General features: G+C 42.1%; 1 protein-coding gene across 2 annotated transcripts in view; it reads left to right on the top strand.

Moving 5' to 3' along the window:
- The window catches only part of ARPP21 (cAMP regulated phosphoprotein 21), a 213,669-nt gene that overhangs the window by 150,034 nt on the left and 38,204 nt on the right, over window positions 1-25,431 (top strand). For both annotated transcript variants that reach the window (XM_074150269.1, XM_074150270.1), the window contains 5 exons: window positions 4,474-4,704; window positions 9,144-9,313; window positions 10,870-10,974; window positions 13,441-13,710; window positions 22,928-23,054. In XM_074150269.1, the coding sequence (XP_074006370.1) occupies window positions 4,474-4,704; window positions 9,144-9,313; window positions 10,870-10,974; window positions 13,441-13,710; window positions 22,928-23,054 (903 nt within the window). The remainder of the gene's footprint in view (window positions 1-4,473; window positions 4,705-9,143; window positions 9,314-10,869; window positions 10,975-13,440; window positions 13,711-22,927; window positions 23,055-25,431) is intronic.

Below are 25,431 nucleotides of genomic sequence, written 5' to 3'. Positions count from 1 at the left end.
GTGGCTCACAGCTGCCTTTGAGAATATATACAGTGATGCAATATTAGCATTATAGCCTTTCTGGATCATTTTTAGTATTGTCGCCAAAATTAAATGTTCTGCCCTTAACCTTAACTTCTGATAAATCAGTAATTAATGGTACATGGCATTGAAACAGAAACTGAAGCACAGAAATAATTTAGCCTCCTCTTAGGGAAAGAGAGATCAAAGAATGTGCTGTTTTCTGTGGTAGAGTCCAGTAGTGTCAGTTAGTCTTAGACCTAAATTGCATTCAGCTGCATGGGAACTGGAGCTTAGCAAAGGATTTACGTTACTTCATTCTTGCAAACTTCACAAAAGGGGCTGTTTGAAACCCATTACATAGTTATCTTACTGGTTTTTATGGTTATTTTCATGCACCTGTTGAGCGTTCAGAAACCCACCGGAAAGCACAGGTTGTATATTGCAAATAAAATCATCTTCTCTGTTATTGTGAAGCCTAGTAGATGTAGAGGGAGATGTTAAGCTATAATTCAACATTGAGTGGGGAGTTGATAATTTAACAAATTGCAATCAGGTGGCATTCATACAACTGAGGAAATCATACAAAATGTAGGTTAGTTTAGATTTCCAGTAATATAGAGGACTTTCCAGGGTTGTAGAGTGGTGAGTAAAATAGATGTCCCTGTAGGCATCAAAGATGTACCCATTCAGTCTTTAACACACCCGTGAGGAGAACATCTAGTTCATTGACTACCACGTTATTTTCACTGACACATTACTGCAGGTTTTTATATACATTTTTAGGAGGGAAGAAAAGATATGTTTCAAAGAGATGTCCTCTGTGTATCTACATATCTATTTAAGTAATTGTTGGAAGACTTAAAAGATGTAACTATTGCATCATTAGCTTCTCTTAATGCATTTTCCATTCAGTGGAATACACATCTGTTGAAGTGTGTTTCTTTCTCCCCCCCATTTACAAAACACTGGCTGCATTGGGGTATCAGCTGTGTTGATACACATCTGTAGGGATCATTGACTTCCTTGACAGGGCTCCAAGTAATCGGAGCCACAGTCTAATCTCTCCTCTTAGGCGTTCATTGCTGCTCCTGTTGGGGAAAGACAATTATGCTTGCAGGCATTTCAATATGTTAACCCTTTTTTAATTTATTCTTCTTTTAAATAAAATGTCCTGAAAGTTTTGGAACTGGATTTCTGCTTCTTTACAATTTCCTTTAATCTGGCATTAGCCTGATGGTTCTCATGAGTCCAAGAGAAACTGTAGAAATGTTGATACATGGGTAATAAATCACAAGCCAACTGCTTCCAGTCGTACTCTTCCCACCAACCAACTGTGCTGAGACATCAGTCTTATTTTTAGAGGTGCATCTTGCAGAGAAATAATCATTTTCAAATGAGCACATACCATTATAATTAAAAAAAGGCAACCTAAATATATTGTAATATACAGAAATGTAAGTGACTTACACAAGTAACAAATAAATATTCCTAAAGCAAGAAACTATATCCATGACAAAAATGCTTCCCGAGGTGACCAGCTCTCTACTGTTCTGAAAAAATTGACCATCTGAAGCAAGTAATGGGTAGCTCTTGAGAGTCCACTTGTTAAGAAAGGAAAAATTTACCTCAGGCTTGGAAGGTGGGATGAACGGAGATGTTCAAAGTCATCAGATACGGAATGCTGACCCAAAATAAATAGAGCAACACATGTGGCATTGCCCACTAATGCTCAGAATATTGGAAAATTAATGGTACCTCCGTGCTCTCCCTCTGCAAACCCTCTAAGCTCTCAAGAGTTTGTGGTGATTTTTCTGTCCCTTTCTTTTACCACTCTTTGAACTGCTGTATCTCTCAGAATACTTAAAAAATACATTAATGGAAAGTCGTAAGAATATGAAGGTTATTATTATGTCAACTGTGAAGCAGCAAGAAAATTATAGAAGAATCTAGAAGAAGTAGCCATCATTACATACTGCAAAAAAAGAGGTTGGATTGTGTAATGGGGGCAAAAATCTCATTTAGTCAAAGTTCCTTTCAGAAGTCTTTAGCAAGACATGTCTTAAAGTGAATCTGAATAAAGTCAGATAGTCTTTTTTTTTTTTTTTCACTTGCTAGAGTGCTGAATTCATTATGTGGTGATTTCTTATTCCAGATTTAGACACCGTGAAAACAGCTAATCGGAGCTACAAAGACAGGATTAATTGGTGTCAATTTCTAAACATTAGTGTTAGAATTTTCTTGGCTTAATGTGTCTAGACTTAAAATGATAGGAAATAAGTTGTAGTGATGGAAAAAGAATTTAAAAAATCATTCTTATACAGGATAATGGGGGGAAAATTGGTTAAGTCGTAATGTCTAGGATTTTTTTTTTTTTTTTAATATTCAGAAAATCGCTAAAATGGTTTGATGTCTTATTTGTGTTTTTTCAAAATCACCACCTTGTCCTACTGCCATAGGAGAGCAGATCTTGGATCTTTTAAAGCAGATGTTTCATCTTGGCCAACGTGGGGCGATAGCTCTGGAGGTTTTTTCCACTGCTTTTTCCTACCATTTGACTGGGTACATCTGAATTCATTGCAGTCCTTTGGCTTTTAACATTCAGGAGCTGGTAAAGATCAATCTGTGATTCTGCCGTAAAAACAACTGGAAGGGGGAAAAGGGAAAAACGATTGAATGTCAGAGCCGCAGTCTTCTTTTAGGCTAACGACTTTTCTTCAGAATAGCATAAAATGGGGAGAGAGAAGTCTGAACTCAGGCTTGATACTACTTACACGCTTAGAAATAATGGGAGGTTTATAAAATCTCATCACCACTCCGGCATCTCCAGATGGCTTTCTAACCCGTTGAATTCAATAGGTGATGGAGAAGAGGAGAAAGTAAAGCAAGAACGCAAAGAAGCAACATGAAGAACATGTAGAAGAGGCAGGGCAATGCGGGAAAGGACCTGCTGGCTGCTGTAAAAGGAAGATTAAACTCCAGCAGTTGCATTTACATTTGCGAGGAAGATGACAAATACCGCTTGCAGCTTGATGAAGATGACCTCCAGGAATACCTGTGCAATTTGTAGAACCGCTGAAATGATCCAACAAATAAAACTGTCCCTGCAGGAATAATCTTTCTAAATTTCCAGCCTCAGACTACAAGGAGGGAAAAAAATATAGCAGCTAATACAACTTTGAAGTGTATTTCTAGAAATCAAAAGTTTCTTTTGAAATCTCTGCGTTCTTGATTCCTGGAGAAGCAGATTTAGGGTCCTGCTTATGGCAAATAGTGCACAGCTCATAAAGAGGCCTGTCTTTCTAGCAGCTGCCATATGAATAATAGGTTTGAAGAAGATGGATAAAGATGTGTTTTACACAGCAATCTGTGGAAGGACCCTCTGCAGGATGCTGGTGTGATTTTTTCAGAGGAAACCTGTTTTGCTCTAATTATGAGGAAATAAAAAAATTCTGATATGGATTTGGCTGAAAACAAATCGAGGCTCTAAGCATTCTACTGCAGGGTTCTCCTGCAGTGTCCCAAATAGGAAGGGAAGTAATTTGCCTTCTGAGAAAGTTTGCTAAAAGAGACGTCCAAGTTCTGTCTTTTCTTTTAGCGTATAAAGTGTATATAGTGTATAAAGTCCTGCAGGAGAAGGCACTAAGAAGGTGAGTAATTAATGTAAGATGCTTAGACAGTGCAGAGAAGTGAAATAAAAGAACTTGCAATTACAATATACTTTTGGGAGGAAGCATCCATACAGAGATTTGCTTTTGCATCTCCCTTGTATTTGCCTTCACATCCTGCTTTAAGGAAGCTATCATCTGAGCCTTACGCTCTCGGAGATTCTTGTCCTTTTTATGTGAAGCCAACTGAAATCTAATTAAGTAAAATCGCTGAAGTTTGGAAATGATATTTGGGTTTTAAAATAATGTGTCTCCCTGTCTTTCCAGGTGCAAATGTGTTTTAGCACATTTGATTTATTTTGATTGATCAATTTTAATAGGCTGGGTGCTGACAAACTGAAGTGGCACAAGTCTTGGGTAGCTTTAAGTTAATACACGTATGACACAGCTACTTTCATACTCGACTGACAACTCTGTTGCTGGGGGTTTTTTTCCTTACAGAAAATGTTTGGTGGTTTTGTGTGTTGTGTGGGGTTTTTGTTTCTTTTTCACTTACAATGTTTAGTTTTTATACCTTCTAAATGACTACTTATTATAAATACATGCTGAGCGTTTTGTGTTCTGTTTGATAAAGTTACTTACTGGCTGGAGGAAGCTGATGTTGTGGGAGGAAAGTGGTCTTTTGAATTGTAGAAATACCCCTGGATACTGAGCTCAGTAGGGAATGAAAACCCCAGCGCTGCCAGCCGTGCGTGGACTGGTGCCTGCCTTGGCAGTGTGTGAAGGCTGTCCTCATGTACGCGCCATGTCCGGTGGGGACTGGGGTCCCTTGTAATCCCCTGCTGTGATTCTGTCTCTCTGTTAGGCTCAGAGTCTTCCAGCAGCGCTGGCTCCTCAGGATCACTGTCACGAATACATCAGCCTCTCCAAAGTGCATCTCTCGTCCCTGGGGTGACGGCCAGCTCTTCGGGCAGCATGTCCTACCCTGAGAATGGGATGAGCGGCCAGGTGGCCCCCAGCAACACCAGCTATATCATTCTTCCACTTGAAGCTGCAGGGATACCGCCTGGCAGCATTCTTCTCAACCCACACACAGGTCAGTATGATGCTCTCCTGCCTGGTGCTGCCCTTCAGTGTTCGGTGTTTCCAATGTCATCTGGGGAATTGGCAAATTTCATGTTTCTTGACATATTATCCTTGAGGCCCCTGACGAGGAAGCAGGCAGCAAATACACGTAGAAATGACTCTTGGCAGGTTGTTTTTTCAGATCTGCAGGCAAAGCTGGATTGGCTCTCTGAGGCTGTTGTGGCACGGCTGGTGGGAAGTGATGCAAAACACACTCATGCAGTCCCAGACAGGATACTCATCTTGTAAAATCCTGGCTGCGAATCCTCTCAGATCCCATTAGCTTCATTAAGGACAGAGGCTCTTCCATATCGAGCTGAGATACGGTGCAACCGAAATATGATGCTCACGGTTTTAAAGGTTTGTGCTTAGCAGCAGAACTTCATACAGCTCAGAGGCTGCATTTGAATTAGCACTTCAGAGTTAATTTCCTGATGTGATTAGCAATTGTACTTAAATGGGAAGTTTTGTGATAAGAGAAGGTTGTAATCTCTTCAGTTCTGCACCGTGGCCCTGGTAGGTAGCAGCACTTTGGGGCTTGAATGAGGCATTTGCAGTCACCCAAGCATTGTGGACACTTCACAAACCACTCAGCTTGAACTCGAGTGCTCGTTGAGAGCTCAAGGCAATTTGTTACCTCCGTGGTCCAGATGAAGTCCAGATAATGTTACACTATTACTCCCCACGGTATTGTACTGAAAGCATTACAAAGGTTCAGGGAGGTTGAGACTGTGATGCTTCTTCAGTGATGGGGACTATTTCAGTGACCATGACTAGCTGTGCTGTCAACCTGAGCTGAGTTATGCTGGGTTTTAAAATAACAAAGCCTACAGAGCAATGTATTTTCCGTTATTCTGGGAGCTGAGAGTTGAACTCCAAAATATTATTTCAAAGTCCTTAATAAGAGCATTCAGGAGCTTTTTATTTGGGGATTTTTCTTTATAACCAGTATTTTATGTATATTATACTCCTGTCTTCCAGTATTTTGGTGCAAATGCATAAAGCTTATTTGTGAGTCCACTGCTAAAAATACTTTTTTAGTTAGAATGCTGTCAAGAAAAACTGAAAGTTGCAGCATTTGAGAAAAACACAGCCTTGACAAAACTGTTAAACCAAACTTTTCACAGACACTAGAGATAGTGATAGAGATAGCGTATCTAAAATCAGGGAGTTCTTGTTTGTTTAGATTCAAACAGGGTAAGTTCTTTGCAGAGAGATGATTTAGAAAAGTACACACTTGTGCAAGTTACTGATGACTTCACTATTTATGTGTACTTTTTTAAAAGCTATCACATTATTGACATGAGTGCCTAATACTGTCAGCATGAGTAGAGATTTTCTTCGTTTCTAAAAATGACTCAGGGGAGAGGAGATGGGCTTTAGGCAAACCCCATCATTATTAATTTACTTATTTCTGTTGTTCTGGTAGTTGATAGTTCAGTCTGTAACACTGGAATTTCTTGGTCAATACAGAAAGAAGGTGTTTTGTGTGCTATGTGGTCCACTCCCATACAAAACTCAGCAGACCTAGGCAGAAGTCCCTCCATAATTCAGGTGATAGGACTGAGAGAAAGGAATGAAAGGAATCGCTGCTGCTTCAAGCCCACCAACAGCTGAGAGGTTCCTGGCCATGGCAAAGACAGAGGCTGCAGCTCATCACACTTGCAAGCCAGAAGAGCTGTTCAAGAGGAACATCTCCTACACCTGTTTTGTCAATTTAGCAATTTGCAGCAGCTAGCTCATATTTTTCCTTGATACCTAGGGAGTCTTTGCCATAGGTATAATGCCTTTCAATATTGCCACTAGACTAAAGTACCTGGTCTTCCCTCCTAGCACATCTTCATTGTCTGCAGAGGCATAATCAAGAGCTCCATGTGTGTTAGTATGTTTAATATTCAGGGAGCAAGTGTTTTTGTGTACGTACAATTTTGTGTTTCGTTCAAATCGCATGTTTTGTTTCTGTAGCTCCCTTGTAAATCCATACATAATAAAGAAAATGGAGGGAGTAGATTCTTCTAAAGGCTGAAACTCTTGTCTCAGGCTTATAGCTTCATGCTGCTACCTGTGCTGGAAATCAGGCTATACTGTAGCATCTACTGTGTTTTTAACATGCAGCAAAATACAATGCTGCAAATTTGCCACTCTTCGGGCTCAGAATCTTTGCATCTTATTAGGGTAATATTACAAAAGAAGCTCCGTAGGGAGGAGACTTAGATTGCTGGATGCTGTGATCGGCTATCAAAGTGATGGATGCTGTCAGAAACATAGATGAAGAGAAGACAGTTTAAAGAAAAGGAAAAAGGAGCTTTGTTTCCTGTAATGAATAGGTTTTCTTTTCTCCACGTAACACCATTCTTTAGCTGTTTCTTCTCCTCTTGCAGAATGGCTACTTCCAGTCTTTTTTGCTCTTTTGATCATAGCACCGTGTCCTTAAAGATCTTTGCTTCCTTTCACACTGCATAGTCACTGACTGTGCAAGCCTCCAGTGGCATCCGCAGATGCTGCTAGTATCTCCCTACTTGATTAAAGCTCTCCACTCTTCCTCCTGTGTTGGCAGTCCACGCTTTCTTTTCCATAGCTGCAGTTCCCTTTCTTTCCTCTCCTCTGCTTTACCCTTCTTCTACCCCAGATAAAGAAGCTTCTTGCTTGCTTTGGGAAAGGACCATTTATCTGGCTACACTGTTTTACTCTCCGTTTCACCCACTTCACCGATCTGTTTTACCCTTTAAAGGATTTCTCTTGACGTGTTCTCTGACTTAACCCCTCTGCCAATTTAAGAGCATTTACGTTTCATTCTTACTCCTTGAAATGACATGGCAATCTTTGCCCTTCTATCAGGGCCACAGTTCATCACTTACAAATGTCTTCCCTGTTACCATCTGATCTCTCCTTTTCATTTCTTATTTCAAGATTTCTTCATGAAAGGTCTGTTTTTTCATCTTTAAAAGCATTGCTGGGCCTTTTCTCTTTCAGTTCTGTCGTCCTTCACTGAGACATGGGAAGTGCTCTTTACGGCTTCCCTTGAGTGTCTGGCACAGGCTTCAGGAGCCTGTTATCCCTCTCACTTGGTCTGACTTCCCCAGTCTCCTAAGGTACTTCTGGAGCCTGAGACTCCTGAATCCGGGGAGCACATGCCGTTGTCAACTAATGTGTTCACAGCAAGAAGCAGGAAGTCAGCCTGTGGTCAGAACTGCCCCGTGCTTCTCTTCTACTCACTCGAATCATGACATTTCTCTCTGTGAGTGTGAGACATGCCCACTATAATATGGCAGTTCCATCCAGAAAGTCTTCATGCTTTGGAGAGTTAAGGCAAGGTTTCTGTATCTGGTGCTCCTCATGTTTCTGACCATGATCAATAAGAAGGGGGGAACTGCAAGGCTGAGGAGTGGATAGAACAGGTAGGGATGCCTGTGGTATACAACTCAGAAGTTCATTATTTCACTATTGCTCTCAGTCACCAAATTCCTCCAGAGCTCCCTTGTTATTTCAGATATTCATACTTTGGTTACCTACTTTAAATGTTACCACTTCATTGCTAAAAATCCTTTTTTTTTTTTTTTTCTCATGGAAACATCTGTAATTCCTTTGATATATGAATTTATGATGGAACTATGATGGGTATGTTATGATATATGAATTATGATGGAGAACAAAGGTCATGGAAAACATTTTCCCTACAGAAAAATACCAATTCGTTTTTGTTTGTAAGGCAGTGACTTGGGTAAACATTTTTCTTTTTTAAATAAACATTGCTTTTGCAAGGTTACTTCCCCCAGCTAGAATATCTGAAGCAAAAAGAGTTCAGCATCTTAGAGTAACTTTGGACATAATTTGTCCTATATAAAACAGATTTTCAAAGACATCTTAAGTGTTTCTTCCTTGATAACTTCCAGTGCTGCCTCCTCTAATTACATAGGGCACAGGTCTCAAAAGTACAGCACTATGTTATTAGAGTGTGTAAATAAATTAGTAACACGAGTGGGTTTGTTTTTTTTCCTTTCCAACAAACCACAGTGTGTCAGGAGTTGTTGTGTACAGCTGACTGCTGTTGCCTGGCAATAAAATGTACATGAATATTCCCTACCTCCGGAGTTCACTTTTAGTACTAATTGATTCATCATTGAATGACTTCAAGTAACCATAGCATCTGAATCATCTTATAGCCATGGTAACCTTCCACCCATTCCTTGGAAAGTCATACTGCCAAAACAAATACCTGCTGTCTGCCTTGCCTGGAAAAAAACCCAAACCAGATGGCTGATACTGTAATGAGGCACTGAGAGTGATGAGCACTTCACTGTTTTAGCAGGTCAGCTAAAGAGCAACCAGTTAAAGCAAGGTTTTATGATTTCATACGGGAAACAGCACATTCTTAAAAGTGTTCAGCAAAGGCAGGCTGTTTTGTTTCAGGTCAACCGTTTGTAAATCCTGATGGGACACCGGCAATATACAATCCTCCCAGTGGCCAGCAGACGATGAGGAGCCAGATGGTGGGACAGTCTCAGCAGCAGCCTTCATCCCAGCAGCCTCAACAGGTTCAACAGCCACAGCAGCAAATGGCAAGTCACCTTGTCACACAGGTAGGTGTGGTGGCTGCTGAAAAAAGAGAAGCAGCTCTCAGGGATGTGAAGGATGACACAAAGGGTAGGGGGGAAGGATGCAGCTAGACAAAATACCAGGATGTTCGTTTCTTTTGAAACAAATGGGGTCCCATGAGCTGTATTTTCAATGTGGAGGAAACTGATAGAGAGGGAAGATTCCTTTTTCAGTTCCGCCTAAAGGATGGTTTCATTTTGAAAAGGACTGTTAAACAAGTTGGTGTATGTCTACATAAATTTATTTCGCAAAAATGGCCCGTCAGTGAAAACTAAAGCATTCATTCTCAAACTAGTACAGCCTGTACTTCTCTCCAAAGAGCCAAGGACCTTTCCCTGTCCCTTTCGACAGCAGTGAGGCTGAGTCAATCAACTACAGTACAGGGCTCTACAACCTCTTCCATGTCTACTTATATCAGGCCCGAGCTGTGGGTAGCCCACTCTCTGAGCACCCCAGCCCCAGACCGTGGGTCTTCTGCCTGCACCCCATGTTCTTGCCGTGACTTTGCTCTGAGCTAGAAGCTCTGGAGTTACAGCAGAAGAGGGGAAGAGCAGCGTGGTTTGGGCGCGGTGCCACGGTATGTTGGCTCTCTGGCCCCATGGCGTGCGGCCAGACGTGGCTGAGCATGGGCAGCAGGGTTTGGGTCTGGTTCAAACTTAATTTTGTGGATTCTGTGCCTGCTCTCCCAGAGCAGAGCAGCCAGAGGAAACTACTCAAGCAAGAATGCTACATCCTGCTTACTCCCAGAGCAGCCAAGATCTACTGTGGTTCTAGTGTGGCTTTATAATTTGGCATGGTTTCATCCCAGGTTACCCAGAAATACAATGTTGAAGTTCAGTGAAGTTGCTTTGATTTTACTTGGATTTATGTGTTTGTGGCTCTTATTTCTTGGTTTGGTCTTAGAAGATGGAGGTAGCACCAAGCCCGTGTAAGACTCAAGTTAAATGAGAGATTAAAACCAAAGGAATAGTAAAGCTATTCAAAGGTAACAGTGCTGTAGAAAATTGTTCTTTCACTTAGATAAACATCTGCTCCAAGCTGACAGGCCTGTCTCTGTTGTTAATTTGCAGACTGTTCTTTGTCAATTTTTTTTTAGCTATTGTGTTCTGCCAAAAGAGCTTTGAAGTCATTATTCCTTTGCCTATGACACACTCGGAGTTGAATCAGTCATTATCAGCAAAATTCAAATATACGGTTACACTGTGCTGCTCTTCCATTTTATCTCTGTAAATTAAATGTAGAATCATAATTTGGCTTTGCCTCACATCAGTGATAAGAAGGTGTAGCTGTGACTTTATTTAATCTAACAGCCACCAAATATCTGAAAATAGGCTGAAAAATCGGTAAGAAAGAATTGTTTGGTATAATGCTAAGGCGAAGACTAAAAATCTCAGTACCTGACCTCTTGCATTTGTGCTGGCGATGAGTCACCTGCATTTTCAGAGAGGTGTTTGTGATCTTTGTTCTCAGTAACAGAGTTTGTTGTTGTTACTATCTAAGTAGGTTGTATTTATTGTCTTTCATTGTGTTTATTTTGCAGCCTGTTCAGGCAATGCAGCCATCTTCTCAGTCAGTCCAATATCCAGCAGTTTCTTATCCTCCCCAGCATCTCCTGCCAGTCTCTCCAACGCAGCAGTTTTCCGTGGTACTAAAGATTTTTTTTTTATTTTTTGTCTTTCCTTGAAGTTGGGTGCGTGAGCATGAGTATGCCCCAGAGCCTGTGGGGAGCACTGCATGTGAGAGCCCCATCTAAATCCCCCTTTGCCTTAACGTTTTTGGTACTGACAAGCATTTTGTAAGTGTTCCCACTGATTCTGGTTACCTGACCCGGAGGATGATATTAGGAGCAGGGCTCTTACCTGGTTAGCACAGAGGCTCCAGAAAAATGTTTTGTTATGCCTGTTGATGGGAGCTTTTGTCTCCCCACTTTATGTCGAGGGAGCTCAAATTGCTAACTTGGGCATTTCAGATTTGCGTTATTCCCCTTTTATGTCCATAAAGACTAAGAGACCTCTAGAAATCACTGGGTTTTATTTGATATTATTTTATCAGTATACTAAGGCCACTGCCTGGATTTATTCCCTGATGATACCAGAGCACTTGGAAAACAGAGCAGCAGCGAACCAGCCGCAGGAGGTGTGGTACACTGTGCATCATGACAAAGCACCAATGGACACATATAATAAAAATAAATAGAGTGCACTTCTGGAGTCTGAATGTGGCTTGGTGCTTACAGGGCTAAGATTATACTGTTGTAAAGTGAAGCTGACATTTTAAGAGGCGCTACAAGATTTTTTTTTTCTGTTATTTTTCTCTCTTGCTCTGGTAATCTTCTTTATGACTGATTTTTTTTTTTCCCCAAGGTAGAGATGTCACATAGTTACAGTAGGAGATGGAAACAAAGCTGAATGGATCCTTGAAGCTAAAAAAATGTTATTAATGCTTGGTAGATGAGCGGTACTATTTAAAGGACAATAAAAAATATTCCGTGCTTAACAGAAGTTGCATACCTCAGTGCTAATTCTCTTGAAAAGTGTCTCGCAGGCTTCTCAGCTTGTTCTAGTGATAACCATAGTAAGGCTGATATTTTTAGTGGCTAATTTAATAGTTAAACTTCACCTGAATCAGTGTTTTCAATGTACATTACAGTATACATATACTGTATAAACTACAGGATTTTGAAGCTCTTGGTCTCTATCGTGCAAATGTAGAGGCATTCCAGGCTCAGTGGAGTTTCTTGTAGAATAAGTTTGCAGTCATTCACCAGTCAGGTGATGAAAACCCTAGCTTTTTAAAGAAAAGACTTCAAACAGACAACTTAATGTGCCTGATGGTACTGTTAATAGCATTACTTTCTTACACCACCTGAAGATGTGCCAAGAGTGTTTAAAATGTTGGCCCGTGGTGTCCACTGTGGGAGCGGGAGGGTGAGTCTCTCTGCAGTCTCTGGCAGGGCTTTCCACGAAGAAGCATATTTTTTTTTTATTCTTTTTTTGAAGTTCCTGCCAATAAATACATTGTGCAGGGTGGTTTTGGAGAGCGAACACCACAGGGATGTGAACAAAATGGAAGATGCTTCTTTTAAAAAATAGTGTAGATGTTTCAAGTGAAAAGCATTTTGATAGTGCTTATTCCCTGTCCGTGAGGGGGTATAAAGAAAGGACCATAATCTGCATATTGGCACATGATGGAGTTTTATGCTGGATTTGTTGCCGTATACACTATGTTTTAATGTTGAGTATTTAAAACTCTTATGATATGGACACAAATGAAAATACATAGAACCATATTTCTAAATTTTCAGCCCTCACAGTATAAATTTGAGAGCATTGATTAGTATGGATCTTTTTGCAAAACTTGAACAGATACTGTTCAGAATCCTGGTATCATTACCAACACGTAATGAAACTTAGGTCCATTGACTTTATTTGGTACGTTCATCCTACCATAGATTTATTTTTTTCCCACTCCAGTCAAATAAACTACTTATTTCTTTCCAACACTGAATAAAAAGCTTTGAAATAGCAACTGAAAGTTTAGCTTTTTTTTTTTTTTTTTTTACCTTCTCTATGTTTACAACCTTGGATTTTCAAAACAATCCAAAAAGGAAAAAGTGTGCACCTGAATCCTACTGAATTCCTCTGGGGAACATTTTGAAAAACAGGTGAAATTACCAGCATGTGTTTGGCTGAGGAATTCTGTGTTTGGGGGAAGAGGTATTCATAACATTATTTTCATGCCCTTTATATTTAAAATGTCTTCTTTTTGAACACTGGAAAGTTCACTAGGCATTTTGGAATAAAAGGAGGGGGGGCAGGGTAAAAGCCAAAATAACTGGCTTTTACACCAAGCGATGCCATTCGCCTCACAGTCTGGAAGTCTTTTGTCAAATCATTTATAGAGATTTTCATTTTAATTGCCTCCATTTTTGTAGCTATCCGTACAAAGTTTGGCACATATTTGAGCCGAGCAATGCCTTCCCCTCCGCCACCCCACCCCACCCCCCACCCCCAAAAAAATGCTCTGGTTTGAACCTATTTGGTTGTGCTAATCTGTGTGTCAGCTGCAGACATCGTGTCGACGTTATTTTCTACTGCCTTCTGCCCCGCAGCGAGATGACATGACAACGCAGTTTAACCAGATGAGCTTAAGTCGTCAATCATCGGGAGACAACCCCGAATCGCCTTCTGGTCCTGTCTACCCGTCGCCCATCCTGCAGCAGCCTGCCCAGCAGACGGGTTACATTATGGCTTCTCCAAGCCAGCAGCTTCCCCCGGGGAGCTTTACAGGTTCAGGTCCACCAGTATCCCAGCAAGTGCTGCAGCCGCCGCCACCGCCGCCCCCCCAGGGCTTTGTGCAACAACCGCCACCACCTGCTCAGGTAAGGACAACCTTAGCTGCCATGGTGCTCGTTATCACATCAGAAAGAGAATATTAAAAAAAATCGTCCAGATTCTAGGTTGTTTTGTTTTGTTTTTTTTTTAATTTTTTTTCTTTTCCTTGGTAAAAGCTTGGCAGATTTTTAGGAAACTTGCAAAGCCTCTATCGTTTCCTGGGTTTCCGCACTTCCTTCCCTATCCTCAAACATTTTTCCAAACATATGTTCCTACTCCAGGACACATCTGTACATGAATATAAAGGAGGAGGGTGAGTAAATATCCATAGTCTTTTTTCCCTGTATATGTACCAAAAGAACAACATGCACATCAGCCCAGGTAGTCATTAATCATATTTAATTGACTTGGAACATGTGAGATGTCACAGATCAGTAATTTTAACTGTCTTCCTGAAGACTGATTATGTTTTACTGTTTCACTACCAAACGTCTCTGCTTTTCTCCTGGGTACCTTTACAGAATATTGAAAGTGATTACTGTCAAGAAGTAAAATGCACAGATGATTTTCTGGACCATTTTCAAGGCATACAGTTGAAAAAGCCAAATTTCTTTATCCAATTATAGATAACTTCATTTAAACTCTGCTTTAAAATGGTATTAATAGTAGTTCTCCTGTTTTTGTTTTGCCCTTTGGAAGAAAATGTATACAAATAAAATTAAAAAACACCATTTCCTTTAATGTGAAAGTAGTGTAAGGCTTACTGTTTGGTTTTTGGTTTTTTTGTTTGCCGCTTCTTACTGAAAATCTCCAATTGTGCTTGTTAATAAAAGTGATCTGAAGGCTACTGGATGCTCACATCTCAGAGGACTGTGACGTCCATAGTTTCTGTAGTTAGAAACGATGCAGCCATTTTTTCTGAGAGAAGGCTTTCAAGAAAGAATTTTTAAGGAGGTAAAGTTCAGTATCATGTGATTATTATTTTTTTTAATTGAAAATACGGCTAGAAGAAAGATTTCACTGTTTGCCATTTTAAAAATGATTTGGGGAGGAAAAAACGACCTGAAGAGCAGAATTCCCTGATTAATCCATCTCCCCATCTAGACTGTCTCCTATAGTGAGTAAGTAGAGGCTGTCCAGGCTCCTCTCCTCATGTACAACCCCCCTCCCCGGTGCCCTTGGTGTTTTCAAGCATCATTTAGTCAAACCTCACGACATTTCTAGTGAACCAGATAAATGCGAGCACCTCCGTTTGAGAAGCTCTCCCCGCAGCAGGCGAAGGGATGCCTTTCCCAGCCCTGCCAGACGGGGTTTGCTGCGGGGGCTGCAGCATCACGCTGCCAGCTGTGGCCAGGGACCCCATGCCACCTCCTCTCCCTCCTCAGGTGAGACCAGGTTTTCAGCCCACTCTGGGGTCCTTGCTAGACCCTTCCATCAGTTGACTTTTCAGAGGTTGCCTTTGCAGGTTTGCTTGTAGCTCCTGCCCACGTGTGGCTGAGCCTTCATCACCTGGGGCAGGAGCGTTGCATTTCACCCTTAAGTGTGCAGCAGGGTGGGTGCAGGGTTTTACAGAATCACAGAATGATATGGGGTTGGAAGGGACCTCTGGAGATCATCTAGTCCAACCCCCCTGCCAAAGCAGGTCCACCCAGAGCAGGTTGCACAGGAACGTGTCCAGGTGGGTTTGGAATGTCTCCAGAGAAGGAGACTCCACCACCTCTCTGGGCAGCCTCTTCCAGGGCTCTGCCACCCTCAAAGTGAAGAAGTTCCTCCTCACGTTTAGATGGAACTTCTTATGTTCAAGTTTGTGCCCATTTCCTCTTGTCCTGTCCCTGGGCACCACTGTAAAAAGACTGGCCCCTTCCTCTTCACACCCACCCTTTAAGTATTTATAGGCGTTGATCAGATCCCCCCTCAGTCTTCTCTTCTTCAGACTAAAAAGCCCCAAGTCCCTCAGCCTTTCCTCCTAAGAGAGATGCTCCAGGCCCCTCATCATCTTTGTAGTTCTCTGCTGTGCCCTGACCTTCTTGAACTGGGGAGCGCAGAACTGGACAAAGTGCTCCAGATGGGGCCTCACCAGGGCAGAGCAGAGGGGGAGGATGACCTCCCTCCACCTGCTGGCCACACTCTTCCTGATGCACCCCAGGATGCCATTGGCCTTCTTGGCCACAAGGGCACATTGTTGGCTCATGGTCATCCTGTTGTCCACCAGGACTCCCAGGTCTATCTCCTCAGAGCTGCTCTCCAGCAGGTCAGCCCCCAACCTGTCCTGGTGCAGGGGGTTATTCCTCCCCAGGTGCCTCAGTCTGGCCTAGTGTTACTTTGTGAAGCTGTTTTCCCTCATTAATGCTTGCTCTGGTGCTTCTGGAGAGGCAGATGAGCTTCTTCAGAGGACAAGCGATGAGGAGGTGCCTTTTCATATATTGACTGCTGTACGACCAGTACTGTACTGGTGTGTCCGATGGCCACTGTCTCTGTCCGTACCCCACGTACAGTACATATGAGTGTTGTCCTCCTAAGTTGGTACAAGGTGGAAAGTTATTGAGGGCAGAAGAATATCTTGTGGGTTTGCAACAACTTCTCTTATTTGAGTGGGGAATGGTTTGTCCTCAGGGTGTGTAGAAAGGTGAGAAATTCAGCGCTCTTGGCTTCCTCTGCATCCGCTGCACCACGTGCACCGTTCATCTCCAGCTTGTCGCTATTCCAAAAAATCCTTGTCGGATACCTGTGTGGAAGAGGAGGTGGGGCAGGGGGTCAGTCCCTGCTGCCTGTGTCCCTGTGCCATGAAAGCACAGTGGTCTCGGTCTACCAGGAGGGGAGGGCAAGCAGCAGCTTCTCTGCATCCGCAGATGGGAACTTCTGATGGACACTTCAAGTTTTAATTCATTCTCTTCGCCCCTAGAATGTGGCACAGCGGTTTAGATAGTACTTGTAGCACGTGTACGGCGAATAGAGGATCCCTCTTATAAAAAGATGAGCGGAGCCTTGTGAAATAGTAATTCCTCTGCCCTAACAGCTCGGCTTTCTGCACAAGGCAGCTACACCCATGACTCCCTGTCCTCCCTATGGGAAAACACCACCGTGGCGGTGGCTGTTGGCAACCTGAATCACTTACTCCTTTGGGTTTAGACGCAATCGTAAGGCTGCTCTCAGATGCCAAAGCAGGTGGTTTGAGGCAGCCTCTAAAAAAACACGGGGGCGATAGAAATGGTGACGCACGCAAAACGTTACGTGATGCTTTAATCAATGCAATCAATTTAAAAGCACTCTTATATCTTAAATGTTGCTATTGAATTTATACTGGTAAAAAAGAGGCTTGACTAATGGGTAATTATTTCCTGTAAATGCATTGCTGATAAGGTTCTAGTGGGTTGGCTGTGAGGCTCTCTATGCTGTTGGAAAATACCGGAGCAAGGCAAACTTGTGTGGAGGTCCTGTGAGTATGATCATTTCCTTTGGGAAAGGAGGAGAAAGAAATGCTCTCCAAGTCTACAAGCCCAAAGGTACTGCATTTAGATTATTAGCTTTTGTTATTAAAGTTCAATTAGATGTGGCTCTACAGCTGCTTTCCAAGATTCTGTCTTCAAATCTGTATCAAAGCAAAAGCAGACTTGAGTTAGGAATGACACGCCTAGGAAGGGTTGAGAGAGGACCCCTTGTATTTCTTTTGCTGCTTCTTTCATTACAGCTGTTCCCCAGCTTGACAACAGAGTCATGATTTAATAACCTGAAAATAACGATCTGTCTTTGTTCGGACAGCTGGAAAAAAAGAAAAACAAACTGAAACCCAACTATTTTACTCTGGGTTTGCTGAAGGGGACTTTTAGCGGCAAATTCCTGTTTGCTTTCTGTATTACAAACAGCAGGCATACATCTTTACTTTCTCTATTATCTTCTGTTCTCAATTTTCTTTGCTTACTGATGGGTTGTTTTTTTTTGCATTTATGGGCCTGGGCACTTCAAGAAGGGTCCACATACGGTTTTTGCAGCACACTCTCGTTGGTGCGTGTTACTACTCTGCCTCTGCTAATGAAGAAATGGGCAAACTGCAAGCGCTATGCCAGTGGGAAAGCATATGCTCCCTTTAAAGTTATCTTCACCTCTGGCTCATTCTTTGTGGAAGCTGTACTGGCAAAATGATGTCCTAAAATGTGACGGCATGAATTCTTGGAGCGTCTGGGAGAAGTAATACACATGTTGAGGGATTTCTCACCTGAATTAATTTTGTGTCATCGTTGATTTTAGCTGTCTCTTTGTAGAAGCCCCCTCCTAGAGAGTCCATAGCTACCCTAAGGCAAAATCTTTATTCATAGCATGTCTCCTCTAGGAAACTTGCTATGAAAAAGGCTGAGGGGGCCATTATTTTATTTTTTTTTTACTGTTATTATAATTATCATGGAGGATGGGGGGTAGGAGGGAGAGAAAAATCCTTAAAGAATGACTAATCCCAGTCAGTTAGATACTGGGAAGAAACAGTTATCTCTCTGGGTCCATGAATCACTGTGGTTTCTTTTGTCTTCACACCCATTTATGCAACTGTAGCTGCCATTAGCAATAGTGTCAGCATGAGGAAATAAACAAGATACCTGTGAATTTAAGGGATGCTGCTAGAGAGTGGTCCAAAGGAGACCCAGTCTGGTAATAGGTTTTGAACTGTATGTGGACAGAACAAAGCAGAAAGCCAATGCTGTATTGAGTGTCCGTCTGTCATCTAGAGAAAAAGCATGTTAGAAGGAGGAAAAATTAATGCCTGTTAGTGCCATTTCAAGAGTGTCTCTGAAGTGATGTGCCTAGTCCTGTTACAGTTTAAGTTAAGAGAATGATGTATTTGAGAGAAAAAACAGATGTGTTGGAATGGTAAGCTTATAAACAAGGAGGGTATTCGCCTTCAAAATAAGAATATCCAAGGGGTTAAGGATCATCTGTTGACTCTTTCCATGGTAATTATTAAAAGGGAGGGATTTTTCACAGTGTAAAGGATTAAGATCAAGAAGCTATGCTTTTTAGACTAAAGAGGACAGTGTTTATTTAGCTTATGGTCTTAGAAGGGCATAGTTTTTAATTTTTTATTTATTTATTTTTAGGATAACCCTATAGCTGTGTTGGCATGCTTGTCAGTGTAGTAGAAACTTCCTGGTTCTGTAAATGAAATTTGTTAAACAAGGAAAAGGTCCGAGGCTAGATTGTGCATTCACATGGGAAAGCAATTAAAGTATAATTTGGCACCTCAGTAGGCTGCTACAGAAATGTAATGTTTTTTCTTGAAGAGCACATGAGCAGAGGTGTTAGTAACACTGACGTAATGAGAAACTAAAAAATTCAAGAGGGTCAGAGCCGATGATGTAAGTGATACTTGTTATCTCCGATACCTCTAATTCCACTGTTCGCTAAAGCAATATCAGAAAGGACAAATAACATGTTTCAGCTACTGACGCAGAGATGAATTCACGATAAATGAAAATGGATTCTTCCAAACCCCTCAACCATGAAAGTCCTGTTTTATCCGTCCCTATATTTTACCCAAAGCCCTCTTTTTAATGTCTGAGCTCTGGAAAAAAAAAAAAATCCACAAAAAAAAAGAACAAACCCAAAACCACACCTCTTCTTTGCGTCACGTGTGCATGATTACTAGCAAATTCATTCATTAATCTTCCTAAATGAAATGATTTTATTTTTTTTTACCCAATGCTTCTACTGCTAACATTTTTCGGGCTGATAGATTGTACTCGGATAAGCTTCTAAATGGGTATATAACAAATGTATTCCAATGAACTGAGAAAATGAGAGAAAGGGAGAAAACCCATTGACTAACTCTGAGGTATTATCTGTGTTGTAAAAATAATTACCTGTTTCCAAATTACTCTGAATGCTTCAGTGTACATATATGTTTTTTGCGCTAAGCATGCTCAGCTATAAACCTCCCTTCAAAACCTACATTCTTTATGTTATGTTTTAAAGTTACAGAATCTTTCCATAAGGAGTGATTCACATTGTTCTCATATGCTCATGTATTTTCAAATATCTAGGGGCTTCTCTGCACAAGGAAAATGAGGAAGTTGAGGGTAAATCAAATAAAATTAAATCCTTTAACTGAGATTAAGCTACAGCCAGGAGAAGTAAGAGTATTTCCACAGGGGTTTAATATTCTTTGATTTGTAGAATACAGTATTAGAAATTAAAGAAAAATATTTGAGATGATGTCTACTCTGTTCCTCTCCTTCAAGGCAGGATCACCTATTTGCGTGACTTCACTTAAACTAAGTCTATCACTTATTTCAAGTCTCCTGTTGTAGAGGTTTCCACGAGATGAGTTTACCACACTAAACTTGCCTGATCCCCTCTTTACACTGCTATGATGTTTAAAGAGTGATTTTTCACACCTGACATGTCTGGGTTAATTACCCTATACCTTGTGTCTTTTCTTTGCAGAGAAACAAATTCACCGTGGTTTTGTCCACTTTACAAAGGCATTTTGCTTTTATTACTTCAGTCGCTAGCAAAACAAATGACTCAAAGGCAGACTGTAACCATTAGGTGTCACTTGGTACTGTGGGGAGGGAAGATAGGTGACAACAACAAGCCAGCAATGTGCCCTTGTGGCCAAGAGGGCCAATGGGATCCTGGGCTGCATAGCGAAGAGTGTGGCCAGTAGGTGGAGGGAGGTCATTCTCCCCCTCTGCTCTGCACTGGTGAGGCCACAACTGGAATACTGCATCCAGTTCTGGGCTCCCCAGTTCAAGAGAGACAGGGAACTACTGGAGAGAGTCCAGCGTAGGGCAACAAAGATGATGGAGGGATTGGAGCATCTCCCTGATGAGGAAAGGCTGAGAGAGCTGGGACTCTTTAGCCTGGAGAAGAGAAGGCTGAGGGGAGACCTTATCAATGCTTCCAAGTACCTAAAGGGTGGGTTGAAGGAGGATGGAGCCGGACTCTTTTCAGGGATTCCCAGTGACAGGACGAGGGGCAACAGGCACAAGCTGGAACATGGGAAGTTCCATTCAAATCTGAGGAGAAACTTCTTTCTGGTGAGGGTGGCAGAGCCCTGGAAGAGGCTGCCCAGGGAGGGTGTGGAGTCCCCTTCTCTGGGGATCTTCAAGACCCGCCTTGATGCAGTCCTGAGTGATGTGCTCTGGGCAACCCTGCTCTAGCAGGGGAGTTGGACTGGATGGTCTCTAGAGGTCCCTTCCAACTCTGACAATTCTGTGACAATCTGTGACAGCATTTTCCAGTTGAAACGTTTTTGTCTTTCTAGTAGTTGTTTGAATCTGGTTGATATTATCTGGGGAGGGGGAGAAGAAGAAGAAGAAGAAGTAAAAAAAAAAAAGCTGTGTGATTTCTGTTGACTCAAGAAAATGAATAGACCTTGAAGCACGAGTAGGTATTCTGTCTCTTGGTTGGCAGGTGATATTGACTGTCAGCTGGTCTGGGGGTTTCACTTCACCAACATTACTGAGTCCAGTTACCCATTCCGTAGTCGTCTTCTTGCCTGATTAGCCATCCATACCCTCTTCTTGCCTAGTCTTTTGTATCTATGCCTGTTCTTGTAATTTGACATCATCTCTAGGAAAATTTCTGATCTCTCTTCTGATGTCCTGCTAGTATACAAAAGGATGCAGTTACCTTTACTCTGCTAATACTTTCATTTATGGGTAATCAAGTTGAATAAGCATTTCCTCCATGCAAATAAAAGTGGCAAAAATTCTTATTTTAAATGGAAAAAAAAAAACCAAAAGCATTTTATATGACTCGGTACATATATCTGAGCAGGATAAACCCCACACACAAAGAAAAAAATTTGCATAATTTATAAAGAAACGCTGACAGATGTGGCAGGAGTCACAGTAGGAGCAAGGCTCCCAAGTAGGGCAACAAAGCTGGTGAGGGGTCTGGAGAACAAGTCTTGTGAGGAGAGGCTGAGGGAGCTGGGGGTGTTCAGCCTGGAGAAAAGGAGGCTGAGGGGAGACCTTCTCGCTCTCTCCAACTCCCTGAAAGGAGGGTGTAGCCAGGGGGGGTCGGTCTCTTCTCCCAAGTCCCAGGCCATGGGACAAGAGGAAATGGCCTCAAGTTGCACCAGGGGAGGTTCAGATTGGATATTAGGAGAAATGTTTTCACGGAAAGGGTTATTGCACATTGGACTGGGCTGCCCAGGGCAGTGGTTGAGGCCCCATCCCTGGAGGTATTTCAAAGCCGGGTTGACATAGTGCTCAGAGACATGGTTTAGTGATGGTTTTTATCAGAGTTAGGTTGATGGTTGGACTAGATGATCTTAGAGGTCCCTTCCAACCTGGATAATTGTGATTCTATGATTCTAAGCCGTTGCCCTCTGCAGTTTGTTGATACCATACGCTGCTGAACTGTCTCGTACCCACGGAATCCACTGAAGCTGGAAATGAAAAATTTTGAGTGCTTTGAACTTGCCAAGGGTCAGTTGAAAACTGTTTAGCTCAAATGTCTCAGTAGTGGTGGTGTAGGATATATAGGAAAAAACCCTTTAGCTCCAGTCACCCTTAAACTTCCATGTTACCCTATGTGATAAGGTGATGTAGTACATGTTGCTCTATAATGACGATAATAGAAAAAAGAAGCCCACCTGGCAGAACTTGCTGACTCGATGCCTACCCTCAGCTCCTGCAAGAGAACAGCTATGATTGTTTTTTGAGCTGTAATTGTATTCACACCCAAGTGTGAGAGAGGCTTTACAGGGAAAGGTTCATGTAAGGAAGGATGCAGCTGTTAAAACAAAAGCATGAATTTAATAATCATTTCTTAAAAGTGTTAAGGGCACACACACTCCATCTTTCCCTCTATCTCACTTCTATGTATTTTTACTCCAGGCCATTTTTTGCTTCAAAATGACCATTTTCTCCAGAGTTCACTTAATGGTTCAACATGCTGTCTATGTGTAATATGTTGATATGGAAGGTGTTTGCATCCATTTTTCTGCAGCATTTGATATTTTACTGTGGTTTCTTTGGTATATGCATGTAGCTTTTTATGCATCTTGGATCTTTTTGTGTCTTTCAAATAAAATTTTTCTGTTTCTTAAAGTATTTGAGAAGAAATTTGGGCACTGATAGCCCTTTTCCTGGCAAAGCTGAAAGCAAGCAGCGGTTCTTGAAGGGACACAATGCAAACCTCTCCTCTTGATTATGGTTATCACTAACATGCTTGACTTGAACTCTTTTTCTCCTTCCAGTTTTGTTTTATTTTGTGAATCTTTGATCTTTAGAGTCCGTAGTTAGTTGCTGTTCCCTTTCTTTGCAGATGCCAGTGTATTATTACCCATCTGGTCAGTACCCTACCTCAACAACTCAGCAGTACAGACCCATTGCCTCAGTTCAGTACAACGCACAGCGGAGTCAACAGATCCCACAGACTGCACAGCAAGCAGGTATTTACACCCATCACTCTTTTCTGCAGGTGCTCGTGGTGCCTTTGCTGGTGAAACCTGTTGGTTGTGTTTTAATTTTTGAATCTGAGCAGCGGAGGAGAAAACCGGTCACTGTTCTGTTTGAAAATATGGTCAAAGTTACGAATTGAGAAACCCTTTTCTTGGAGATCCTGAGCAATGGAAGAGCAGAGGTTACGTTCTCTGTGGTGGAGATGTCTTTGGTGCGTGTCCTCGGTGTCCATGTTCCACGTGAGGGTGCACAGAGAGGGGTGGGAGGGAATGGATGCGAGCAGTCACATTACATGTTCAAGCCAAACCCTTTGTTCAAACATGTTCGCGTTCAAACCCTTTTCTTGGAGATCCTGAGCAATGGAAGAGCGGAGGTTGCGTTCTCCGTGGTGATGTCGTCCTTGGTGCATGTCCTTGGTGTCCGTGTTCCACCTGAGGGTGCACAGAGAGGGGTGGGAGGGAATGGATGTGAGCAGTCACATTACATGTTCAAGCCAACTGTTGAGATTTGTCCTTCATCGCGCAAACTCCCAAATGTTTATAAGATTCTACACGGTGGACAGGTTTGCAGTGATGCAGAAGGGGCCGGTTGTGCTCCACCACCTTTTGCTCTCCCTGAGCCGGAGGAGTGGTGGGCTGGCCCGTGTGGTTGGTGCCCGTCGGGACCAGGTTCCCGCAGTGATGTGCGGCTGGAAGGGGGGCCGTTACACTGTAAGAGAGTGAGTAGCAGGTCTCACAGTGAACCGGTCTCTTTTCCTGCTGTGTCATGCCACTCCTGATGACACCAGAGCGAGAGGGACGTAGGCAGAGTTGGGCTGGTGCGTATTGGGGGGAGGGCAGGGGTTGTGCTTGTGAAAGGGTCCTCGCATTTTAAGGGAATAAACATTCTTCTGGGTTTGGAGATATTTTATTTTATTTTTAAGTTGTTGATTGTGTGACTCTCTAGTGTACACCACCCCCCGTAGGGTGTCTCAGACAGGAGCTCTAAGGTGTGTGGGGGGTGTTTTTTCCCTGATAGGGCTTGCAATTACAGACATGCCAGGTAGGACAAAGCATTCGTCTTTCTGTCTGGGTTTGGCAGAAACCCTTCTGAATGGCAAAGCAGGTTCCCTGCAAAGACATTGATACAAAAGTCTTTTAAGATGCAAGTCAAGAGCCCAGACGGGAGACAAGAACAAGACTTACGGGGTCGTCCAGCCCATCAACTGGTCCCTGTAATGCCACTGCTAGCAATTTTGTTCACACTCTTTCGGGTGCTCAGGGAAACAAAGACAAAGCAAACGCAGCTATAACTAAGCAATTGATTGCCTTTTTTTTAATTTTTCTTTTTTTTTTTTTTTTGTTTTAAGCTGCTCTCTGTTCTAATAAAATGAATGTTTTGGTCAGTGTCACGGTGGCTGACAGTATCTGCTTTCATAACTTTGTATTTTTACATTCCTGAGAGAGAAAGGGGTGAGGTATTGCTCAAAGGTCATCTGTCTCTTCTGACTTCTCCTGCCTAACAGTCTGGTACCGTATTTATTATCTCTATATAGTGGGCCTTTGAACCTAAGTGCAAATCGACTTAGATGACATTATCTGGGTCTACTGTGTTGTTATAAAACCATATTTATCAGTTTAATGCTACATCCGTAGCATAGTGGAGATTATGTTAAATGAAGCTCACAAGAGATGGCCTGAAGCACTTGAGTGATGTTATGGAGAATATCCAGCTATTTGATCTTGAGGAAATCCTACCTTTAAAAACATATTGTAGCAGAGAAGCGGTTACATTTGAGTACAGACAATGCACAGATGCAAATGCTAATTTTGTTTCTGTGTTTACTGCGTTGTTTTTCTTACATGTTTGGAAAACATGAGTCAAGGAGTTTGTGTACAATCTCTAGCATGTCAGTACTCTCCTGCAATTTGCTCTTTCAGCTGCCTGCTCAGTTGGAAACATTATTCTTATCTCTTGTTTTAAAAACAAAAACATTTAAACTCCCTGCTGCAGCCATGATTTCAAGCATTTAGCTATTCTCAGATCTTGAGCCTTGGCTGAGGACAGATTCCCCAAGCTGGTTCATCCCTTTGGGCTCAGATACATCCTTTCCCGTAGCTGTTGTCCGAGTGCGTGATAGGCATGCCAGGAAGCAGCTTGCAGTTTCCTACAGGTTTTTTTATTGCAGATGGTGAAAGGATCGTTCAGATTTATGTTCTGCTGCATCCCTTGGCATTTGGAAAGTAACTAGCTTTCCAAAATGTCACATAATTTGTACTAAAATAAAAGAGAAATTAAAGTATAGGAAAGTATATTATTTATGCTACAGATTTATTGCAGGAAGTTCACTGTAAGCACCGAGACACCACAAAACCGAATGGTTCAGTG

The sequence above is a fragment of the Numenius arquata genome, chromosome 7 (assembly GCF_964106895.1).
Source record: "Numenius arquata chromosome 7, bNumArq3.hap1.1, whole genome shotgun sequence".
Classification (NCBI taxonomy): domain Eukaryota; kingdom Metazoa; phylum Chordata; class Aves; order Charadriiformes; family Scolopacidae; genus Numenius; species Numenius arquata.
This window is presented reverse-complemented; position numbering and strand designations above follow the sequence as displayed.